The following is a 25,054-nucleotide window of genomic DNA, read 5'->3' on the forward strand; positions in this document are numbered from 1 at the left end:
AGAGGGCAGACAGCAGAAGCAAGAACTACAATCCTTAAGCCTGTGGAACAAAAACCACATTCACAGAAAGATAGACAAGAAGAAAAGGCAGAGGGCTATGTACCAGATGAAGGAAAAAAATAAAACCCCAGAAAAACAACTAAATGAAGTGGAGATAGGCAACCTTCTAGAAAAAGAATTCAGAACAATGATAGTGAAGATGATCCAGGACCTCAGAAAAAGAATAGAGGCAAAGGTTGAGAAGGTGCAAGAAATGTCTAACAAACACCTAGAAGAATTAAAGAACAAACAAACAGATGAACAATACAGTAAGTGAAATGAAAAATACACTAGAAGGAATCAGTAGGAGAATAACTGAGACAGAAGATTGGATAAGTCACCTGGAAGACAGAATGGTGGAATTCACTGCTGTGGAAGAGAATAAAGAAAAAAGAATGAAAAGAAATGAAGACCACCTAAGAGACCTCTGGGACAACATTAAATGCAACAACATTTGCATTATAGGGGTCCCAGAAGGAGAAGAGAGAGAGAAAGGACCCGAGAAAATATTTGAATAGATTACAGTTGAAAACTCCCCTAACTTGGGAAAGGAAATAGCCACTCAAGTCCAGGAAGCACAGAGAGTCCCATACAGGATAAACCCAAGAAGAAACACACCGAGAAACAGAGTAATCAAATTGGCAAAAATTAAAGACAAAGAAATATTATTAAAAGCAGCAAGGGGACTTCCGGGTAAGATGGCGGAAGAGTAAGACGCGGAGATCACCCTCCTCCCCACGGATACACCAGAAATACAGCTACACGTGGAACAACTCCTACAGAACACCTACTGAACGCTGGCAGAAGACCCCAGACCTCCCAAAAGGCAAGAAACTCCCCACATACCTGGGTAGGGCAAAGTGGAGTGATTCCCGCACAGAGGAGCGGTGCTGAGCGGCACTCACCAGCCCGAGAGGCTTGTCTGCTCGGCCGCCGGGGCGGGCGGCGCTGGAAGCTGAGGCTCGGGCTTCGGTCAGAGCGCAGGGAGAGGACTGGGGCTGGCGGCGAGAACTCAGCCTGAAGGGGGCTAATGCGCCACAGCTAGCCGGGAGGGAGTCCGGGAAAACTCTGGAGCTGCCGAAGAGGCAAGAGACTTTTTCTTCCCTCTTGGTTTCCTGGTGCGCGAGGAGAGGGGATTAAGAGCGCTGCTTAAAGGGGCTCCACAGACGGGCGCGAGTCGCGGCTGAAAGCGCGGAGCCCAGTGACGGGCGTGGGACGCTGGGGCTGCTGCTGCTGCCGCCAAGAAGCCTGTGTGCGAGCGCAGGTCACTGTCCACACCGCCCTTCCAGGAGCCTGTGCAGCCCGCCACTGCCGGGGTCCCGGGATCCAGGGGCGGCTTCCCTGGGAGAACGCACGGCACGCCTCGGGCTGGTGCAACGTCACGCCGGCCTCTGCCGCTGCAGGCTCGCCCCGCACTCAGTGCCCCTCCCTCCCGCCCGGCCTGAGTGAGCCAGAGTCCCCGAAGAGGCTGCTCCTTTAACCCTGTCCTGTCTGAGCGAAGAACAAACGCCCTCCGGCGACCTATATGCAGAGGCGGGGCCAAATCCAAAGCTGAGACCCAGGGGCTGTGAGAACAAAGAAGAGAAAGGGAAACCTCTCCCAGCAGCCTCAGAAGCAGCGGATTAAAGCTCCACAATCAACTTGATGTACCCTGCATCTGTGGAATACATGAATAGACAACAAATCATCCCACATTGAGGAGCCAGGAGTCAGTGCTGTGCCTCTGAGGTGGGAGAGCCAACTTCAGGACACTGGTCCACAAGAGACCTCCCAGCTCCACATAATATCAAACGGCGAAAATCTTCCAGAGATCTCCATCTCAACACCAGCACCCAGCTTCACTCAACGACCAGCAAGCTACAGTGCTGGACACGCTATGCCAAACAACTAGCAAGACAGGAACACAACGCCACCCATTAGCAGAGAGGTGGCCTAAAATCATAAAATGTCTGCAGACACCCCAAAACACACCACCAGATGTGGACCTGCCCACCAGAAAGACAAGATCCAGCCTCATCCACCAGAACACAGGCACTAGTCCCCTCCACCAGGAAGCCTACACAACCCACTAAACCAACCTTAGCCACTGGGGACAGACACCAAAAACAACGGGAACTACGAACCTGCAGCCTGCAAAAAGGAGACCCCAAACACAGTAACATAAGCAAAATGAGAAGACAGAAAAACACACAGCAGGAGAAGGAGCAAGATAAAAACCCACTAGACCTAAAAAATGAAGAGGTAATAGGCAGTCTACCTGAAAAAGAATTCAGAATAATGATGGTAAAGATGATCCAATATTCTATTTCCAAGATCCAAAATCTTGGAAATAGAATAGACAAAATGCAAGAAACAGTTAACAAGGACCTAGAAGAACTAAAGATGAATCAAGCATCGATTAAAAACACAATAAATGAAATAAAAAATACTCTAGATGGGATCAATAGCAGAATAACTGAGGCAGAAGAACGGATAAGTGAGGTGGAAGATAAAATAGTGGAAATAACTGCTGCAGAGCAAAATAAAGAAAAAAGAATGAAAAGAACAGAGGACAGTCTCAGAGACCTCTGGGACAACATTAAATGCACCAACATTCGAATTATGGGAGTTCCAGAAGAAGAAGAGAAAAAGAAAGGGACTGAGAAAATATTTGAAGAGATTATAGTTGAAAACTTCCCTAATATGGGGAAGGAAATAGTTAATCAAGTCCAGGAGGCACAGAGAGTCCCATACAGAATAAATCCAAGGAGAAATACGCCAAGACACATAATAATCAAACTGTCAAAAATTAAACACAAAGAAATCATATTAAAAGCAGCAAGGCAAAAACAACAAATAACACACAAGGGAATCCCCATAAGGTTAACAGCTGATCTCTCAGCAGAAACTCTACAAGCCAGAAGGAAGTGGCAGGACATAATTAAAGTGATGAAGGAGAAAAACCTGCAACCAAGATTACTCTACCCAGCAAGGATCTCATTCAGATTTGATGGAGAAACTAAAATGTTTACAGACAAGCAAAAGCTGAGAGAGTTCAGCACCACCAAATGAGCTTTACAACAAATGCTAAAGGAACTTCTCTAGGCAAGAAACACAACAAAAGGAAAAGACCTACAATAACGAACCCAAAACAATTAAGAAAATGGGAATAGGAACATACATATCGATAATTACCTTAAATGTAAATGGACTAAATGCTCCCACCAAAAGACACAGATTGGCTGAATGGATACAAAAACAAGACCCATATATATGCTGTCTACAAGAGACCCGCTTCAGACCTAGAGACACATACAGACTGAAAGTAAGGGGATGGAAAAAGATATTCCATGCAAATGGAAACCAAAAGACAGCTGGAGTAGCAATTCTCATATCAGACAAAATAGACTTTAAAATAAAGACTACTAGAGGAGACAAAGAAGGACACTACATAATGATCAAGGGATCGATCCAAGAAGAAGATATAACAATTGTAAATATTTATGCACCCAACAAAGGAGCACCTCAATACATAAGGCAAATACTAACAGCCATAAAAGGAGAGATCGACAGTAACACAATCATAGTAGGGGACTTTAACACCCTACTTTCACCAATGGACAGATCATCCAAAATGAAAATAAATAAGGAAACACAAGCTTTAAATGATACATTAAACAAGGTGGACTTAATTGATATTTGTAGGACATTCCATCCAAAAACAACAGAATACACATTTTTCTCAAGTGCTCATGGAACATTCTCCAGGATAGATCATATCTTGGGTCACAAATCAAGCCTTGGTAAATTTAAGAAAATTGAAATTGTATCAAGTATCTTTTCCGACCACAATGCTATGAGACTAGATATCAATTACAGGAAAAGAGCTGTAAAAAATACAAACACATGGAGGCTAAACAATACAGTACTTAATAACGAAGTGATCACTGAAGAAATCAAAGAGGAAATTAAAAAATACCTAGAAACAAATGACAATGGAGACACGACGACCCAAAACCTATGGGATGCAGCAAAAGCAGGTCTAAGCGGGAAGTTTATAGCAATACAATCCCACCTTAAGAAACAGGAAACATCTCGAATAAACAACCTAACCCTGCACCTAAAGCAATTAGAGAAAGAAGAACAAAAACATCCCAAAGTTAGCAGAAGGAAAGAAATCATAAAAATCAGATCAGAAATAAATGAAAAAGAAATGAAGGAAATGATAGCAAAGACCAATAAAACTAAAAGCTGGTTCTTTGAGAAGATAAACAAAATTGATAAACCATTAGCCAGACTCATCAAGAAAAAAAGGAAGACTCAAATCAATAGAATTAGAAATGAAAAAGGAGAAGTAACAACTGACACTGCAGAAATACAAAAGATCATGAGAGATTACTACAAGCAACTCTATGCCAATAAAATGGACAACCTGGAAGAAATGGACAAATTCTTAGAAATGCACAACCTGCCAAGACTGAATCAGGAAGAAATAGAAAATATGAACAGACCAATCACAAGCACTGAAATTGAAACTGTGATTAAAAATCTTCCAACAAACAAAAGCCCAGGACCAGATGGCTTCACAGGCGAATTCTATCAAACATTTAGGGAAGAGCTAACACCTATCCTTCTCAAACTCTTCCAAAATATAGCAGAGGGAGGAACACTCCCAAACTCATTCTATGAGGCCACCATCACCTTGATACCAAAACCAGAGAAGGATGTCACAAAGAAAGAAAACTACAGGCCAATATCACTGATGAACATAGATGCAAAAATCCTCAACAAAATACTAGCAAACAGAATCCGACAGCACATTAAAAGGATCATACACCATGATCAAGTGGGGTTTATTCCAGGAATGCAAGGATTCTTCAATATACGCAAATCAATCAACGTGATACACCATATTAACAAGTTGAAGGAGAAAAACCATCTGATCATCTCAATAGATGCAGAGAAAGCTTTCGACAAAATTCAACACCCATTTATGATAAAAACCCTGCAGAAAGTAGGCATAGAGGGAACTTTCCACAACATAATAAAGGACATATATGACAAACCCACAGCCAGGGTCGTCCTCAATGGTGAAAAACTGAAACCATTTCCACTAAGATCAGGAACAAGATAAGGTTGCCCACTCTCACCACTCTTATTCAACATAGTTTTGGAAGTTCTAGCCACAGCAATCAGAGAAGAAAAGGAAATAAAAGGAATCCAAATCGGAAAAGAAGAAGTAAAGCTGTCACTGTTTGCAGATGACATGACACTATACATAGAGAATCCTAAAGATGCTACCAGAAAACTACTAGAGCTAATCAATGAATTTGGTAAAGTTGCAGGATACAAAATTAATGCACAGAAATCTCTGGCATTCCTATATACTAATGATGAAAAATCTGAAAGTGGAATCAAGGAAACACTCCCATTTACCATTGCAACAAAAAGAATAAAATATCTAGGAAAAAACCTACCTAAGGAGACAAAAGACCTGTATGCAGAAAATTATAAGACACTGATGAAAGAAATTAAAGATGATACAAATAGATGGAGAGATATACCATGTTCCTGGATTGGAAGAATAAATATTGTGAAAATGACACTACTACCCAAAGCAACCTACAGATTCAATGCAATCCCTATCAAACTACCACTGGCATTTTTCACAGAACTAGAACAAAAAATTTCACAATTTGTATGGAAACACAAAAGACCCCGAATAGCCAAAGCAATCTTAAGAATGAAAAATGGAGCTGGAGGAATCAGGCTCCCTGACTTCAGACTATACTACAAAGGTACAGTAATCAAGACAGTATGGTACTGGCACAAAAACAGAAAGATAGATCAATGGAACAGGATAGAAAGCCCAGAGATAAACCCGTGGACATATGGTCACCTTATCTTTGATAAAGGAGGCAGGAATGTACAGTGGAGAAAGGACAGTCTCTTCAATAAGTGGTGCTGGGAAAACTGGGTAGGGACATGTAAAAGTATGAGATTAGATCACTCCCTAACACCATACACAAAAATAAGCCAAAATGGATTAAAGACCTAAATGTAAGGCCAGACACTATCAAACTCTTAGAGGAAAACATAGGCAGAACACTCTATGACACAAATCATAGCAAGATCCTTTTTCACCCACCTCCTAGGGAAATGGAAATAAAGACAAAAATAAACACATGGGACCTAATGAAACTTCAAAGCTTTTGCACAGCAAAGGAAACCATAAACAAGACCAAAAGACAACCCTCAGAATGGGAGAAAATATTTGCAAATGAAGCAACTGACAAAGGATTAATCTCCAAAATTTATAAGCAGCTCATGCAGCTCAATAACAAAAAAACAAACAACCCAATCCAAAAATGGGCAGAAGACCTAAATAGACATTTCTCCAAAGAAGATATACAGACTGCCAACAAACACATGAAAGGATGCTCAACATCTTTACTCATTAGAGAAATGCAAATCAAAACTACAATGAGATATCATCTCACACCAGTCAGAATGGCCATCATCAAAAAATCTAGAAACAATAAATGCTGGAGAGGATGTGGAGAAAAGAGAACACTCTTGCACTGCTGGTGGGAATGTGAATTGGTACAGCCACTATGGAGAATGGTATGGAGGTTCCTTAAAAAACTACAAATAGAACTACCATATGACCCAGCAATCCCACTACTGGGCATATACCCTGAGAAAACCATAATTCAAAAAGAGACATGTACCAAAATGTTCATAGCAGCCCTATTTACAATAGCCCGGAAATGGAAACAACCTAAGTGTCCATCATCAGATGAATGGGTAAAGAAGATGTGGCACATATATACAATGGAATATTACTCAGCCATAAAAAGAAACGAAATTGTGCTATTTGTAATGAGGTGGATGGACCTAGAGCCTGTCATACAGAGTGAAGTAAGTCAGAAAGAGAAAGACAAATACTGTATGCTGACACATATATATGGAATTTAAGAAAAAAAAATGTCATGAAGAACATAGGGGTAAGACAGGAATAAAGACACAGACCTACTAGAGAATGGACTTGAGGATATGGGGAGGGGGAAGAGTAAGCTGTGACAAAGTGAAAGAGTGGTATGGACATATATACACTACCAAACGTAAGGCAGATAGCTAGTGGGAAGCAGCCGCATAGCACAGGGAGATCAGCTCGGTGCTTTGTGCCCGCCTGGAGGGGTGGGATAGGGAGGGTGGGAGGGAGACGCAAAAGGGAGGGGATATGGGAACATATGTATATGTATAACTGATTAAATTTGTTATAAAGCAAAAAAAATAAAAAATAAAGATGGAAAAAAAAAGCAGCAAGGGAAAAATGACAAATACCTTAAAGGGGAATTCTCATAGGGCTAACAACTGATTTCTCAGCAGAAACTCTACAAACCAGGAGGGAGTCACATGACATATTTAAAGTGATGAAAAAGAAGAAACTACAACCAAGATTACTCTACCCAGCAAGAATCTCATTCAGATTTGATGGAGAAATCAAAAGCTTTACAGACAAACAAAAGCTAACAGAATTCAGCATCACGAAACCAGCTCTAAAACAAATGCTAAAGGCAGTTCTCTAAGTGGGAAGCAGAAGAGAAGAAAAGAACCGACATAAACAATGGAAAATAAATAAGATCATGGTAATAGGTATGTACATATCGATATTTACCTTAAACTTGAATGGATTAACAGCTCCAACCAAAAGACCTAGGCTCGCTGAATGGATACAAAAAGAAGACCCATATATATGCTGTCTAAAAGCAACCCACTTCAGACCTAGGGACACATAGACACTGAAAGTGTGGGGATGGAAAAAGATATTCCATGCAAATGGAAATCAAAAGAAAGCTGGAGTAGTAATACTCATATCAGATAAGTAGACTTGAAAATAAAGAATGTTACAAGAGACAAGGAAGACACTACACAATGATCAAGGGATCAATCCAACAAGAAGAAATAACAGGTATAAACATAAATCCACCCACCATAGGAGCACCTCAATACATAAGGCAAATGTTAACAGATATAGAAGAGGAAATTGACAGTGACACAATAATCGTGGGGGACTTTAACACCTCACTTACACCAATGGACAGATCATCCAAACAGAAAATTAATAAGGAAACACAAGCTTTAAATGACACAATAGGCCAGAGATTTAATTGATATTTTAGGACAATCCATTCAAAAACAGCAGATTACACTTTCTTCTCAAATGTGCATGGAATATTCTCCAGGCTAGATCACATCTTGGGCAACAAATCAAGCCTCAGTAAATTTAAGAAAATGGAAATCATATCAAGCATCTTTTCTGACCACAATGCTGTGAAGTTAGAAACCACTTACAGGGAAAAACAAGTAAAAACCAGAAACACATGGAGGCTAAAGAATACATTACTAAATAACAAAGAGATCATGGGGGAAATCAAAGAAGAAACCAAAACATACCTAGAGACAAATGACAAGGAAAACAAGACAATCCACAACCTATTGGGTGCAGCAAAAGCAGTTCTCAGAGGGAAGTGTATAGTAATACAATCCTACTTCAAGAAACAACAAACAACTCAAATAAACAATCTAACCTTACACTGAAAGGAACTAGAGAAAGAAGAAAAAACAAAACCCAAAGTTAGTAGAAGGAAAGAAATCATAAAATCAGAACAGAAATTAATGAAATAGAAACAAAGAAAACAATAGCAAAGATCAATAAAACTAAAAGCTGGTATTTTGAGAAGAAAAACAAAATTAATAAATCATTAGCCAGACTCATCAAGAAAAAGAGGGAGAGGACTCAAAACCGTAAGATTAGAAAGGAAAAAGGAGAAGTTACAGCAGACACTGTAGGAATACAAAGCATCCTTAGAGACTACTGCAAGAAACTGAATGCCAATAAAATGGACAACCTGGAAGAAATGGACACATTCTTAGAAAGGAATAAGCTTCCAAGACTGAACCAGGGAGGAACAGAAAATATGAACACAGCAATCACAAGTAATGAAATTGAAACTGTGATTAAATATCTTCCAACAAACAAAAGTCCAGGACCAGATGGCTTCACAGGTGAATTCTACGAAACATTTAGAGAAGAGCTAACACACATCCTTCTCAAAGTATCCAAAAAAATTTCAGAGGAAGGAACACTCCCAAACTCATTCTATGAGGCCAACATCACCATGATACCAAAACCAGACAAAGATACTACAAAAAAAGAAAATTATAGACCAATATCACTGATGAATATAGATGCAAACATCCTCAACAAATGCTAGCAAACAGAATCCAACAACACATTAAAAGGATCATACACCATGATCAAGAGGGATTTATCCAAGGAGTGCAAAGATTCTTCAATATATGCAAATCAATCAATGTGATACACCATATTAAAAATTTGAAGAAGAAAAACCATATGATCATCTCAATAGATGCAGAAAAACTTTTGACAAAATTTAACACCCATTTATGATAAAAACTCTCCAGAAAGAGGGCATGGGGGAACCTACCTCAAAATAATAAAGGCCAAACATGACAAACACACAGCAAACATCATTCTCAATGGTGAAAAACTGAAAACATTTCCTCTAAGATCAGGAACAAGACAAGGATGTCCACTCTCACCACTATTATTCAACATAGTTCTGGAAGTCCTAGCCATGGCAATCAGAGAAGAAAAAGAATTAGAAGGAATAAAAATTGAAAAAGAAGAAGTAGAACTGTCACTTTTTGCAGGCTACATGATACTATACATAAAGAATCCTAAAGATGCCACCATAAAGTTACTAGAGCTAATCAATGAATTTGGTAATTTTTCAGGATATATAATTAAGGCACAGAAATCACTTGCATTCCTATACACTAATGATGAAAAATTTGAAAGGAAAATTAAGGAAACACTCCCATTTACCACTGAAGCAAAAAGAATAAAATACCTAGGAATAAACCTACCTAGGGAGACAAAAGACTTGTATGCAGAAAAATATAAGACACGGATGAAAGAAATTAAAGATGATACAAACAGAGGGAGAGATATATCATGTTCTTGGATTTGAAGAATCAACATTGTGCAAATGACTATACTACCCAAAGCAATCTACAGATTCAATGCAATCCTTATCAAATTACCAATGGCATTTTTTACAGAACTAGAACAAAAACTCTTAAAATTTGTATGGAGACACGAAATACCCCGAATAGCCAAAGTGGTCTTGATGGAAAAAAACAGAGCTGGAGGAATCAGACTCCCTGACTTCATACTATATTACAAACCTACAGTAATCAAGACAGTATGGTACTGGCACAAAAACAGAAATATATATCAATGGAACAGGATAGAAAGCTCAGAGATAAACCCACACACCTATGATCAACTAATCTATGACAAAAGAGGTAAGGATATAAAATGGAGACAAGACAGTGTCTTCAATAAGTGGTGCTGGGAAAACTGGACAACTACATATAAAAGAATGAAATTAGAATACTCCCTAACAGGGACTCCTGGGAAGATGGTGGAAGAGTAAGATGAGGAGATCACCTTCCTCCCCACAGATACACCAGAAGTTCATCTACACGTGGAACAACTACTACAGAACACCTACTGAACTCTGGCAGAAGACCTCAGACCTCCCAAAAGGCAAGTAACTCCCCACGTACCTGGGTAGGGCAAAAGAAAAAAGAATAAACAGAGACAAAAGCATAGGGACGGGACATGACCTGTGGGAGGGAGCTGTGAAGGAGGAAAGGTTTCCACATACTAGAAACCCCTTCACGGGCAGAGACTGCGGGTGACAGAGGGGGGAAGATTCAGAGCCACGGAGGAGAGCACAGCAACAGGGGTGCAGAGGGCAAAGCGGGGTGATTCCCGCACAGAGGATCGGTGCCCTCAGGCACACACCAGCCCGAGAGGCTTGTCTGCTCACCTACATGGGAGGGAGGGGCTGGGAGCTGAGGCTCAGGCTTCCTTCGGAGCGCAGGGAGAGGACTGGGGTTGGTGGTGTGAACACAGCCTGCAGGGGGTTAGTGCACTACAGCTAGCCAAGAGGGAGTCCGGGGAAAAGTCTGGACCTGCCGAAGAGGCAAGAGACTTTTTCTTCCCTCTTTGTTTCCTGGTGCATGAGGAGAGGGGATTAAGAGCACTACTTTAAGGAGCTCCAGAGACTGGTGTGAGTCGCGGCTAACAGCGCGGACCACAGAGATGGGCATGAGACGCTATGGCTGCTGCTGCCGCCACCAAGAAGCTTCTGTGTGAGCCAGGTCACTATACACACCTCCCTTCCAGGGAGCCTGTGCAGCCCGGCACTGCCAGGGTCCCGGGATCCAGGGACACCTTCCCGGGAGAATGCACGGTGGGCCTCAGGCTGGTGAAACGTCACGCCGGCCTCTGCCGCCACAGGCTTGACCAGTATCCGCACCCATCCCTCCCCCCAGGCTGAATGAACCAGAGACCCCGAGTCAGTTGCTCCTTTAACCCCGTCCTGTGTGAGCAAAGAACTGACACCCTCTGGTGACCTACACTCAGAGGCAGGGCCAAATCCAAAGCTGAGCCACGGGAGCTGTGCAAACAAAGAAAAGAAATGGAAATCTCTCCTAGCAGCCTCAGAAGCAGCTGATTAATTCTCCACAATCAAGTTGATGTACCCTGCATCTGTGGAATACCTGAATAGACAATGAATCATACAAAACTTAGGACTTTGAAAGCAAGATTTATTAGTTTTTCCCCTTCTTCTCTTTATGTGAGTGTGTATGTGTATGCTTCTGTGTGAGAGTTTGTCTGTATAGCTTTGCTTTCACCATTTGTCCTAGGGTTCTATCCGTCCATTATTTTGTATTGTTTTGTTTCGTTTTATTACTTTAAAAAATTTTTTTCTTAATAATTATTTTTTATTTTAATAACTATTTTATTTTATCTTACTTTGTTTTATATTACCCTCTTTCTTTCTTTCTTTCTTTCTTTCTCTCTCTTTCTTTCTTTCTTTCTTTCTTTCTTTCTACTTTTTCTCCCTTTTATTCTGAGCCATGTGGATAAAAGGCTCTTGTTGCTGCAGCCAGGAGTCAGTGCTGTGCCTCTGAGGTGGGAGAGCCAACTTCAGGACACTGGTCCACAAGAGACGTCCCACCTCCACATAATATCAAATGGGGAAAATCTCCCAGAGATCTCCACCTCAACACCAACACCCAGCTTCACTCAATGACAAACAAGCTACAGTGCTGGACACCCTGTGCCAAACAACTAACAAGACAGGAACACATCCTCACCGATTAGCAGAGAGGCTGCCTAAGAGCATAATAAGTCCACAGAGACCCCAAAACAAACCACCAGACGTTGACCTGCTCACCAGAAAGACAAGATCCAGCCTAATCCACCAAAACACAGGCACTTGTCCCCTCCAGCAGGAAGCCTACACAACCCACTGAACAAACTTTAGCCACTGGGGACAGACACCAAAAACAACAGGAACTACGAACCTGCAGCCTATAAAAAGGAGACCCAAAACACAGTAAGATAAGCAAAATGAGAAGACAGAAAAACACACAGCAGATGAAGGAGAAAGATAAAAACCCACTAGACCTAACAAATGAAGAGGAAATAGGCAGTCTACCTGAAAAAGAATTCAGAATAATGATAGTAAAGATGATCCAAAATATTGGAACTAGAATAGAGAAAATGCAAGAAACATTTAACAAGGACCTAGAAAAACTAAAGATAAAACAAGCAACAATGAACAACACAATAAATGAAATTAAAAATACTCTAGATGGGATCAATAGCAGAATAACTGAGGCAGAAGAATGGATAAGTGACCTGGATGATAAAATAGTGGAAATAACTACTGCAGAACAGAATAAAGAAAAAAAAAATGAAAAGAACTGAGGACAGACTCAGAGACCTCTGGGAAAACACTAAACACACCAACATTCGAATTATAGGGGTTCCAGAAGAAGAAGAGAAAAAGAAAGGGACTGAGAAAATATTTGAAGAGATTATAGTTGAAAACTTCCCTAATATGGGAAAGGAAATAGTTAATCAAGTCCAGGAGACACAGAGAGTCCCGTACTGAATAAATCCAAGAAGGAACACGCCAAAACACATATTAATCAAAATGTCAAAAATTAAACACAAATAAAACACATTAAAAAGAGCAAGGGAAAAACAACAAATAACACACAAGGGAATCCCCATAAGGTTAACAGCTGATCTTACAGCAGAAACTCTGCAAGCCAGAAGGGACTGGCAGGACATATTTAAACTGATGAAGGAGAAAAATCTACAACCAAGTTTGCTCTACCCAGCAAGGACCTCATTCAGATTTGATTCAGAAATTGAAAACTTTATATACAAGCAAAAGCTGAGAGAGTTCAGCACCAACAAATCAGCTTTACAATAAATACTAAAGGATCTTCTCTAGGCAAGAAACACAAGTGAAGGAAAAGACGTACAATAACAAATGCAAAACAATTAAGAAAATGGGAATAGGAACTTACATACTGATAATTACCTTATATGTAAATAGATTAAATGCTCCCACCAAAAGACACAGATTGGCTGAATGGATACAAAACAAGACCCATATATATGCAGTCTACAAGAGACCCACTTCAAACCTAGAGACATATACAGACTGAAAGTGAGGGTATGGAAAAAGATATTCCATGCAAATGGAAACCAAAAGAAAGCTGGAGTAGCAAGTCTCATATCAGAAGAAATAGACTTTAAAACAAAGGCTATTAGAAGAGACAAAAAGAACACTACATAATGATCAAGGGATTGATCTTAGAAGAAGATATAACAATTGTAAATATTTATGCACCCAACATAGGAGCACCTCAATACATAAGGCAAATACTAACAGCCATAAAAGGGGAAATCGACAGTAACATATTTATAGTAGGGGACTTTAACACCCAACTTTCACCAATAGACAGATCATCCAAAATTAAAATAAATAAGGAAACACAAACTTTAAATGTCACATTAAACAAGGTGAACTTAACTGATATTTATAGGACATTCCATCCAAAAACAACAGAATACACATTTTTCTCAAGTGCTCATGGAACATTCACCAGGATAGATCATATATTGGGTCACAAATCAAGCCTTGGTCAATTTAAGAAAATTGAAATTGTATCAAGTATCTTTTCTGACCACAGTGCTATGAGATTAGATATCAATTACAGGAGAAGATCTGTAAAAAAATACAAACACATGGATGCTAAAAAATGCACTGTGTAATAACGAAGTGATCACTGAAGAAACCAAAGAGAAAATCAAAAAATACCTAGAAACAAATGACAATGGAGACATGACAAAACAAAACCTATGGGATGCAGCAAAAGCAGTTCTAAGAGGGAAGTTTATAGCAATACAATCCTGCCTTAAGAAACAGGAAATATCTTGAATAAGCAACCTAACCTTTCACCTAAAGCAATTAGAGGAAAAAGAACAACAACAACAAAAAACCCAACGTTAGCAGAAGGAAAGAAATCATAAAGATCAGATCAGAAATAAATGAAAAAGAAAGGAAAGTAATGATAACAAAGATGAATAAAACTAAAATCTGGTTCTTTGAGAAGATAAATAAAATTGATAAACCATTAGCAAGACTCACCAAGAAAAAAGGGAGAAGACTCAAATCAATAGAATTAGAAATGAAAGAGGAGAAGTAACAACTGACACTGCAGAAATACAAAAGATCATGAGAGATTACTACAAGGAACTCTATGCCAATAAAATGGACAACCTGGAAGAAATGGAAAAATTCTTAGAAATGCAAAACTTGCCAAGACTGAAACAGGAGTAAATAGAAAATATGAAGAGACAAATCACAAGCACTGAAATTGAATCTGTGATTAAAAATTTTCCAAAAAACAAAAGCCCAGGACCAGATGGCTTCACAGGCGAATTCTATCAAACATTTAGAGAAGTGCTAACACCTATCCTTCTCAAACTCTTCCAAAATATAGCAGAGGAAGGAACACTCCAAAACTCATTCTACGATGCCTCCATCACCCTGATACCAAAACCAGACAAGGATATCACAAAAAAAGAAAACTACAGGCCAATATCACTGATGAACATAGATGCAAAAATCCTCAACAAAATACTAGCTAACAGGATCCAACAGCACATTAAAAGGATCATACACCATGATCAAGTGGGGTTTATTCCAGGAATGCAAGGATTCTTCAATATATGCAAATCAATCAATGTGATACACCATATTAACAAACTGAAGGAGAAAAACCATCTGATCATCTCAATAGATGCAGAGAAAGCTTTCGCAAAATGCAACACTCATTAATGTAAAAACCCTCAAGAAAGTAGTCATAGAGGGAGCTTAACTCAACATAATAAAGGCTATATATGACAAACCCACATCCAGCATCATCCTCAATGGTGAAAAACTGAAAGCATTCCCACTAAGATCAGGAACAAGACAAGGTTGCCCACTCTCACCACCGCTATTCAACATAGTTATGGACGTTTTAGCCACAGTAATCAGAGAAGAAAAGGAAATAAAAGGAATCCAAATCTGAAAAGAAGAAGTAAAACTGTCACTGTTTTCAGGTGACATGATACTATACATAGAGAATCCTAAGGATGCTAACAGAAAACTACTAGAGCTAATCAATGAATTTGGTAAAGTAGCAGGAAACAAAATTAATGCACAGAAATCTCTGGCATTCCTATACACTAATGACGAAAAATCTGAAAGTGAAATCAAGAAAACACTCGCATTTACCCCTGAAACAAAAAGAATAATATATCTAGGAATAAACCTACCTAAGGAGACAAAAGACCTGTATGCAGAAAATTATAAGACACTGATGAAAGTAATTAAAGATGATACAAATAGATGAAGAGGTATACCATGTTCTTGGATTGGAATAATCAACATTGTGAAAATGATTCTACTACCCAAAGTAATCTACAGATTCAGTGCAATCTCTATCAAACTACCACTGGCATTTCTCACAGAAGTAGAACAAAAAAAATTTCACAATGTGTATGGAAACACAAAAGACCTCTAATAGAAAAAGCAATCTTAAGAATGAAAAACGGAGCTGGAGGAATCAGGCTCCCTGACTTCAGACTGTACTACAAAGCTACAGAAATTAAGACAGTATGGTACTGGCACAAAAACACAAATATAGATCAATGGAACAGGATAGAAAGCCCAGAGATAAACCCATGCACATATGGTCACCTTATCTTTGATAAAGGAGGCAAGAATATACAGTGGAGAAAAGACAGCCTCTTCAATAATTGGTGCTTGGAAAACAGGACAGGTATATGTAAAAGTATGAGATTAGAACACTCCCTAACACCACACACAAAAATAAGCTCAAAATGGATTAAAGACCTAAATGTAAGGCCAGAAACTATCAAACTCTTAGAGGAAAACATAGGCAGAACACTCCATGACATAAATCACAGCAAGATCCTTTTTGACCCACTTCCTAGAGAAGTGGAAATAAAACCTAAAATAAACAAATGGGACCTAACGAAACTTCAAAGTTTTTGCATAGCAAAGGAAACCATAAACAAGACCAAAAGACAACTCTTAGATGGGAGAAAATATTTTCCAATGAAGCAACTGACAAAGGATGAATCTCTAAAATTTACAGCAGCTCATACAGCTCAATAACAAAAAAAAAACAAACAACAAATACCAAAAATGTGCAGAAGACCTAAATAGACATTTCTCCAAAGAAGATATACAGATTGTCAACAAACACATGAAAGAATGCTCAACATCATTAATCATTAGAGAAATGCAAATCAAAACTACAATGAGATATCAACTCACACCACTCAGAATGGCCATAATCAAAAATTCTAGAAACAATAAATGCTGGAAAGGGTGTGGAGAAAAGGTAACACTCTTGCACTGCTGGTGGGAATGTGAATTGGTACAGCCACTATGGAGAACAGTATGGAGATTCCTTAAAAAACAACAAATAGAACTACCATATGACCCAGCAATTCCACTACTGGGCACATACCCTGAGAAAATCATAATTCAGAAAGAGTCATGTACCAAAATGTTCATTGAAGCTCTATTTACAATAGCCAGGAGATGGAAACAACCTAAGTGTCCATAATTGGATGAATGGATAAAGAAGATGTGGCACACATATACAATGGAATATTACTCAGCCATAAAAAGAAACGAAATTGAGTTATTTGTAGTGAGGTGGATGGACCTAGAGTTTGTCATACAGAGTGAAGTAAGTCAGAAAGAGAAAGACAAATACCGTATGCTAACACATATATATGGAATCTAAGAAAAAAAGAAAATGTCATGAAGAACCTAGGAGTAAGATGGTAATAAAGACACAGACCTACTAGAGATTGGACTTGAAGATATGGGAAGGGGGAAGTGTAAGCTGTGACAAGGTGAGAGAGTGGCATGGACATATATACACTACCAAACGTAAAATAGATAGCTAGTGAGAAGCAGCCGCATAGAAGAGGGAGATCAGCTCAGTGCTTTGTGACCACCTGGTTTTGAGGGATAGGGAGGGTGGGAGAGAGGGAGTCACAAGAGGGAGGGGATTTGGGAACATATTTATATGTATAACTGATTCACTTTGTTATAAAGCAGAAACCAAGACACCATTGTAAAGCAATTATACTCCAATAAAGAAGTAAATAAATAAATAAATAATTAAAAAAAGAATACTCCCAGCACCATACACAAAAATAAATTCAAAATGGATTAGAGACCTAATTGTAAGATCAGACACTATAAGAGTCTTAGAGGACATCTTAGGAAGAACACTCTTTGACATAAATCACAGCAAGATCTTTTTTGATCCATTTCCTAGAATAATGGAAATGAAAACATAAATGAACAAATGGGATGTAATGAAACTTAAAAGCTTTTGCATAGCAAAGGAAAGTACAAGCAAGACGAAAAGACAGCCCTCAGAATGGGAGAAATATTTGCAAATGAATCAATGGACAAAGGATTAATCTCTAAAATATATAAACAGCTCATGCAGCTCAATATTAAAAAAACAAACAACCCAATCCAAAAATGGGCAGAAGACCTAAATAAATTTTTCTCCAAAGAATACACATAGATGGCCAAGAGACACATGAAAAACTGCTCAAAATCACTAATTATTATAGTAATGCAAATCAAAACTACACTGTGGTATCACCTCACACCAGTTAAAATGGGCATCATCAGAAAATCTACAAACATTAAATTCTGGAGAGGGTGTGGAGAAAAGGGAACCCCCTTGCACTGTTGATGGGAATGTAAATTGATACTGCCACTATGGAGAACTGTATGGAGGTTGCTTAAAAAAACTAAAAGTAGAATTACTATATGATCCAGCAATCCCACTACTGGGCATATACCCAGAGAAAACCATAATTCAAAAAGACACACATACTCCAATGTTCATTGCAGAACTGTTTACAATAGCCAGGACATGGAAGCAACCTAAATGCACATTGACAGATGAATGGATAAAGATGATATGGTACATGTATACAATGGAATATTACTCAGCCAGAAAAAGGAACAAATTGGTTCATTTGTAGAGATGTGGATGGATCTAGAGACAGTCATACAGAGTGAAGTAAGTCAGAAAGAGAAAAACAAATATTGTATATTAACACTTATATGTGGAACCTAGAAAAATAGTACAGATGAACCAGTTTGCAGGGCAGAAATTGAGACACAGATGTAGAGAACAGCCGTATGGAAATCAAGGGTGGAAGTGGGGGTGGGTGGGTGGTGGTTGTGGTGTGATGAATTGGGAGATTGGGATTGACATATATACACTAATATGTATAAAATGGATAACTAATAAGAATCTGCTGTATAAAAAATGAAATAAATTCAAAAATAAATAAATAAATACATAAATATAAAAATAAAAAAAGAAAAATAGTGGTGAGAGAAGACATCCCCATCTTAAATGAAAAGCTTTCAGCTTTTCAACATTAGATATGATGTTAGAGGTGGGCTTGTCATACATGGCCTTTTTTATAGTGCAGTATGTTCCTTCTATACTCAGGTTCTTGAGATTTTCTTATCATGAAATAATGTGAATTATGTCAAATGCTTTTTCTGCCTCTATTGAGATGATCATATGATTTTTTTTCTTTTCGAAATGTGGTGCCATCACATTGGTCACTTCGCCGATATCAAACCATCCTTGCATCTCTGGGCAAATCCCTCCTGATCTTGATATGATCTTCATTCAGTCCTTTTAATGTACTGTTTAATTTGGTTTGTTAATATTTTGTAGAGGATTTTTGCATCTATGTTCAACAATCAGTCTGAAATTTACTTTTTTTGTAGTGTTGTTGTCTGGCTTTGGTATCAGTGTAATTTTGGCCTTGAAAATAAATTTGGAAGTGTTCTCTCTGCTTCTATTTATTGGAATAATTTTAAAAGTTTTGGTAATTATTCTTGTTTAAAGATTTGGTAGAAATTATCCATGAAGCCATATGGTCCTGGACTTTTTTGTGGGGGAGTGATTTGGTTACTGATTCAAACTCCTCTCTTGTTATTGGTTAGTTCAGATTTTCTTTTTAATTATAATTCATGCTTGATATGTTTTATGTTTCTAGGTATTTATTCATTTCCTCTTGGGTATATAATTTGTGGGTATTATTGTTCACAGTAGTTTCTTATGATCTTTAGTATTTGTGTGGTATTAGTTGCAATTGATCTTACCTTTATGATTTTTAAAAGTTTTCTTTTTCCTTTGTCTAGTTAAAGATTTGTCAATTTTGTTTATCTTTTCCAAAAACTACATTCATTGATATTTTCTATTGTCTTTTTAGTCTCTATTTCATTTATCTCCACTTTGATCTTTGTTATTTCCTTCCTTCACCTAAATTTGAGTTTAGTTTATTCTCATTTTTCTAGTCCTTGAGGTATAAAGTTCTTTATTTGATTTCTCTATTTTTATTTAATGTTGGCATCTATTTCTATAAACGTCCCTTTTTGAGCTGCTTTAGGTGTATTCCATATGTTCTGGTATGGTATGTTTCCATTTCCAATTGCATTTGTCTCAAGGTACATTTTTATTTCACTCTTGATTTATTCTTTGACCCAGTGGTTGTCAGGAGCATTTGGCTAATCTCCACATATTTGTCGATTTTCCAGTTCTTTTTGTAATTAATTTCTAATTTCACACCACTGTGGTCATGTGGATGCATGCCCCATTGGCTTTTGGACCTAGGTGCTTTTGAGGGGCTCTCTCTTGAGTGGCAGCCTTAAAAACTGAGGTGCTAAACATGTGGTCCAAATCCTTTGCTCTTCATGTAGAAGCTGAGGGTTGAGGGTTCCCTTCCGATTGTATGGCACTATGCTGGGAGTAGTGTTTATGGAAAGAGTGTGCCACATGCTTTCCCACCCATTTCTGTGTGGGTGTTTTCTCAGCTGTCCGATGTGTAGGAGTCACTCAGCTTGTTTCTTGATTTTTCTCAGAGGAATTGCTCTGTATGTGTGTTTGTGGGAGAAAGGGAGTTCAAGAGCTTCCCTTATTTCCATCGTAATCCCTCCAACTAAATCAGTCTTTTCTACTTCATATGTTGTTACTTAGTCATTATATAGATAATTTGAATGTGATGCCATCTACTAGGGCTGTTTAGTACAGGCTGTTATACCCATTAGGATATTATAACTACTAATTCTTTTAATTTTGTATGGTTTGTCAATGTCAGCAATTCCATTCTGGCATGATAATCTGTAACATATTGTCTTTTTTTTCCCTTCTGAATTCCATTGTTTGGAAAGAATAGATGGTATTAAAACCTTCTATTTGCTAGAGTCTCCTTGTCTAATGTCATTGTGACATTATAAGTCACATCAATAAATGCCTCTCTTTTTTTCTTATGGTGATTAATATCAGGATATATTTGCTTTAAGATTTATAGTTTTATAAAGTATGTTAAAATATCCAGAATACAGGCCTACTAAAAGCAATGGAAAAAATAAGTAAAAATTTCTCAGTATTTTCATGATAATATTAAGTAACAAAATTATACTTTATTCAAGAAACACAATACAATAAGACCTTACAGTTTACTGTTGCATTTTAATATCTCAACTCCATAGTGTAACCTAGTTCATTAAAGACTTAAAATTCCTGTCTCAAAGTGTGATGGCCCACTTGTCACATGAAAAGAGTGGATGAATATGAATCTGTTTTGAAGCCTTGTTCTTTCCCTGCTTTGAGTGCAAGACCCTCACCAAAGAAATATGTGGTGGGAAAAGAGAAAAAGGAGAACACATTCTTAACTTCTCTAGGATAAACCACTTTTGAGATCAAGCCCTTAGGGCAGATCTGATACTGCCCTGTTTATCAGGGTACTCTGATAAATCAAGGAGAATGGCCCTCTGCATGGTCATTTTCCCCCCACACTTGCAAAGTTAACAAGAAATACTTGAGACTTGCCAAGAAATCTAAAAGGACTTGACTTACACCTTTAAGAATTTTATACTAATGCCTGTATCTTGTACAATAAACATCTATATATATGTGAAATTTGACACCATTAAAATAATTTGGATTACTCCCAACAAAAGACTTTCTTAAATAGCCATTTCAAACTTGTTTTTCATAAAATTAAAAAAACATGGGTCATCAGTTTTAATCATTCTTGTAATACCCCTGAGTATTGGCAATCTTCATCCATAGAGTAGCATATTTATCATTCACACAGACAAAAGGCCATTATCTAATTTGCCAAGTAATATTATAGAAAAACAAACATTACAATTAGCTTTAAAGGTAACTATGGCAGATATCAAGCTTATCTGCACCAAAATATATTGAACTAGAAATATAATGATCACTGTGATTAATGAAATACAATTGTTTTTAAGGAAAGACAAGAAAAATTTAACATAAATTTTTTCCACCATTTGAGCTACCACCTCCTCCCCTTTAGTGTGCATTGTGCATCTGCATTATACATTAATACATTAGCTAGATCCTCTTAGAAGGCCCAGGAATGCCTACTCAGAAAAAAAATAAAAATAAAGAAAGAAAAAGAAGCAATTTCCTCCTGGCACCAGCAAGATAACTACTTAGGAGATTAGGAGATAACATTCCTTTCTCAATCCTGTAAGGGGTCACAATGACCCACTATTGCCTTGTTGGACTATGTAAACTGTCAATATGTTTCTTTGATTCATAACCCTTTATCTCAAAAACTTATGTTTTGATCTCTAAGTTGTGCGGAAAATCTCGTTGCTTTGGCCTCTAATGGGCAGAACAGTCCTCAGAGCTTTCTGAAAGACTATCTAGCGGGTTATAATCCTCAGGTAGGCCTAAATAAAATTTTCCATTTCTTTCTTAGATCGACCATTAATTTTTTTGTGGACACATAAGAGTACTATCCTATGTGTTATAAAAAGCTTAGTAGGTAATATAGTTTAATAATAGAGCACTATTTCAAGGCACAATTAACATAATCTTGAATGTTTGAGCAATTCTTATGAAAAATAGAAAATAAAGAGTTCTTACCAAGTTTGCAATGATATAATGGTAGCCTTTAACATGCTTTCCAACACTCACAATCTGTGAAGATATAAGGAAATATGAGAAAACCAATTTAACTTTACTGCATGATCATATTTTTAAAAACAGAATTTTAACTATTCTAGCATAATGCCATGTGGAAACATGTTGAGAAGATGATATCGTTTTTCTTATGAAAGTGATTTATCCTAGTTAGAAGAAATTCATAAGCCACACTAAAAATAAAGTGGTTGAAGTAAAAAAAAAAAACCTTGTAATTTCAATCCCACTGAATAAATGACCAATCATTTCATTATATCTTGTTCAGAAAACTAGTATGCTATAATCCCCTCAAAGAGAATGACAATGTTATGAGACAAACCAATAGTTTACATATATTTCTAAAAAAAGAATACTTTAACATAAGAAAGAAAATTATTTTGGTTCAAAGAACTTAGATGTACTTAATTTATTGATGATTTATAAGAATTCATGATAGACTGTTAGGTGCCTCAACTGGTGAGAATCACTTTCTATGAGTGGATTGGATCATTGTCCTGAAAAGCAGGTAAGATTATTTTAGGCAAAATCTCTGTTTTTAGATACCTCTGATACCACAGAATACTTAGGTAATTCTCACCTGCCTATGGATATAGCAATATTTTATTATGATAAAAAGAATAAGGACAAAACAACATCAAGAGACTTTTCCTTCTGTACATTAATCTTTTTCTATGAATGTTTTTTAGGAATGTTTAGAAAATTAGAAACTAAGAAATTTTAGAAAAAAGCAATCAGATATTTTAAAACGTACAACTTTATTTCTGTACTAGAAATTAAAATTCTTATTTTGTGAAGCTGAAAATGTCTTTAATTAGAGAAAGTCTAATGACAGTTACTAATGAGCAGCTTTGTAGCCTCATTGGCATCCTCAAAGGTAACAACACAATATAAGATTTACATTTACTTTTTTTTTTCTTTTTTGTGGTATGTGGGCCTCTCACTGTTGTGGCCTCTCCCGTTGCGGAGCACAGGCTCTGGACACGCAGGCTCAGCAGCCATGGCTCACGGGCCCAGCCGCTCCACGGCATGTGGGATCTTCCCTGACCGGGGCATGAACCCGTGTCCCCTGCATTGGCAGGTGGACTCTCAACCACTGCGCCACCAGGGAAGCCCTACATATACTTTTTTCATTAAAGAAAAAATTGAATTGTTTTTAGTATTTTAATATCTTCTAAATTAATTATTTGTAAATTAGTGACTTGTGTATGAAACACAGGAAAACCATTTTATTTTATTATTATTTTTTTCAAGATAGAAGCAGCTTTATTCTGAAGCTTGCACAGCTTTGTACAATTAAAGCATTGGTGATATCCAGTATTTTAAAAATTGCTGTATGAGTATTACATGTTTAATTAATAAAACAATTCAATTTAATGAAATGTTTAGATAATCCCAGAAATGTTTCAACAGAACTTCAGTCAGAGACATTCACTGTGAAAATTACTGCTAGTAAGTACCAGTTTATTCCAAACAATATTTGTGAACTAGGGAGCTACAATAGGGTTCTCATTTCCATTCTTATTCATGTCCCATAACCACACTTTCATGCAGGTGCAAATTGTATTCCTGAGAGGTTGAGGTTAATTTGTGCAATATTGACACCTTGCAAGCTGCCCAGCACCAGAAACAACCTATATTATTTATAGCTGAAAAGGAAAACAGCTGGAGGCCAACAGGTGCACTAACTGTCACTGTTTACATTCTACTCCACTCCTTGGTTAGTTTTTAACCAGAGCCAAGTTGGACTCATGTTAATTCCCCCCTGTTTTATATGTTCACCTGTTCTTCCCCTTCTATCAATCTATTTTTCCCAAAGAGTCCAATCCAGTTTTTTTTCTAATTTTTATTGGAGTATAGTTGATTTAAAATGTTGTGTTAATTTCTGCTGTACAGCAAAGGGAATCAGTTATACATATACATGTATCCACTCATTTTTAGATTCTTTTCCCAGATAGGTCATTACAGCATACTGAGAAGAATTCCCTGTGCTATACAGTAAGCCCATACTACTTATATATTTTATATATAGTAGTGTGTATATGTCATTCCCAATCTCCCAATTTGTCCCTCTCTCCTTTTCCCCCCAGTAACCCTAAGTTTGTTTTTTGATTGGGCTGTTCGTTATTTTGATATTGAGCTGCATGACCTGTTTGTATATTTTGGAGTTTAATCCCTTGTCAATTGCTTCATTTGAAAATATTTTCTCCCATTTTGTGGGTTGACTTTCATTTTGTTTATGGTTTCTTTTGCTGTGCAAAAGATTTAAGTTTAATTAGGTCCCATTTGTTTATTTTTGTTTTTATTTTTATTACTGTAGGAGGTGAATCGAAAAGATCTTGCTGTGATTTATGTCAGAGAGTGTTCTGTCTATGTTTTCCTGCAAGAGTTTTATAGTATCCAGCCTTACAATTAGGCCTTTAATCTGTTTTGAGTTGATTTTCTTGTATGGTGTTAAGGAGTGTTC

At 37.6% G+C, this 25,054-nt stretch overlaps 1 protein-coding gene across 3 annotated transcripts in view; it reads right to left on the bottom strand.

The window, feature by feature from the left end:
* The window catches only part of GRIA4 (glutamate ionotropic receptor AMPA type subunit 4), a gene marked incomplete at both ends in the record, with an annotated part of 489,699 nt that overhangs the window by 120,897 nt on the left and 343,748 nt on the right, over window positions 1-25,054 (bottom strand). For all 3 annotated transcript variants that reach the window (XM_079708692.1, XM_079708693.1, XM_079708694.1), the window contains one exon: window positions 22,534-22,587. In XM_079708692.1, coding sequence (XP_079564818.1) covers window positions 22,534-22,587 — 54 coding nt within the window. The remainder of the gene's footprint in view (window positions 1-22,533; window positions 22,588-25,054) is intronic.

Source organism: Hyperoodon ampullatus (genome assembly GCF_949752795.1).
Source record: "Hyperoodon ampullatus genome assembly, chromosome: 7".
NCBI lineage: Eukaryota > Metazoa > Chordata > Mammalia > Artiodactyla > Ziphiidae > Hyperoodon > Hyperoodon ampullatus.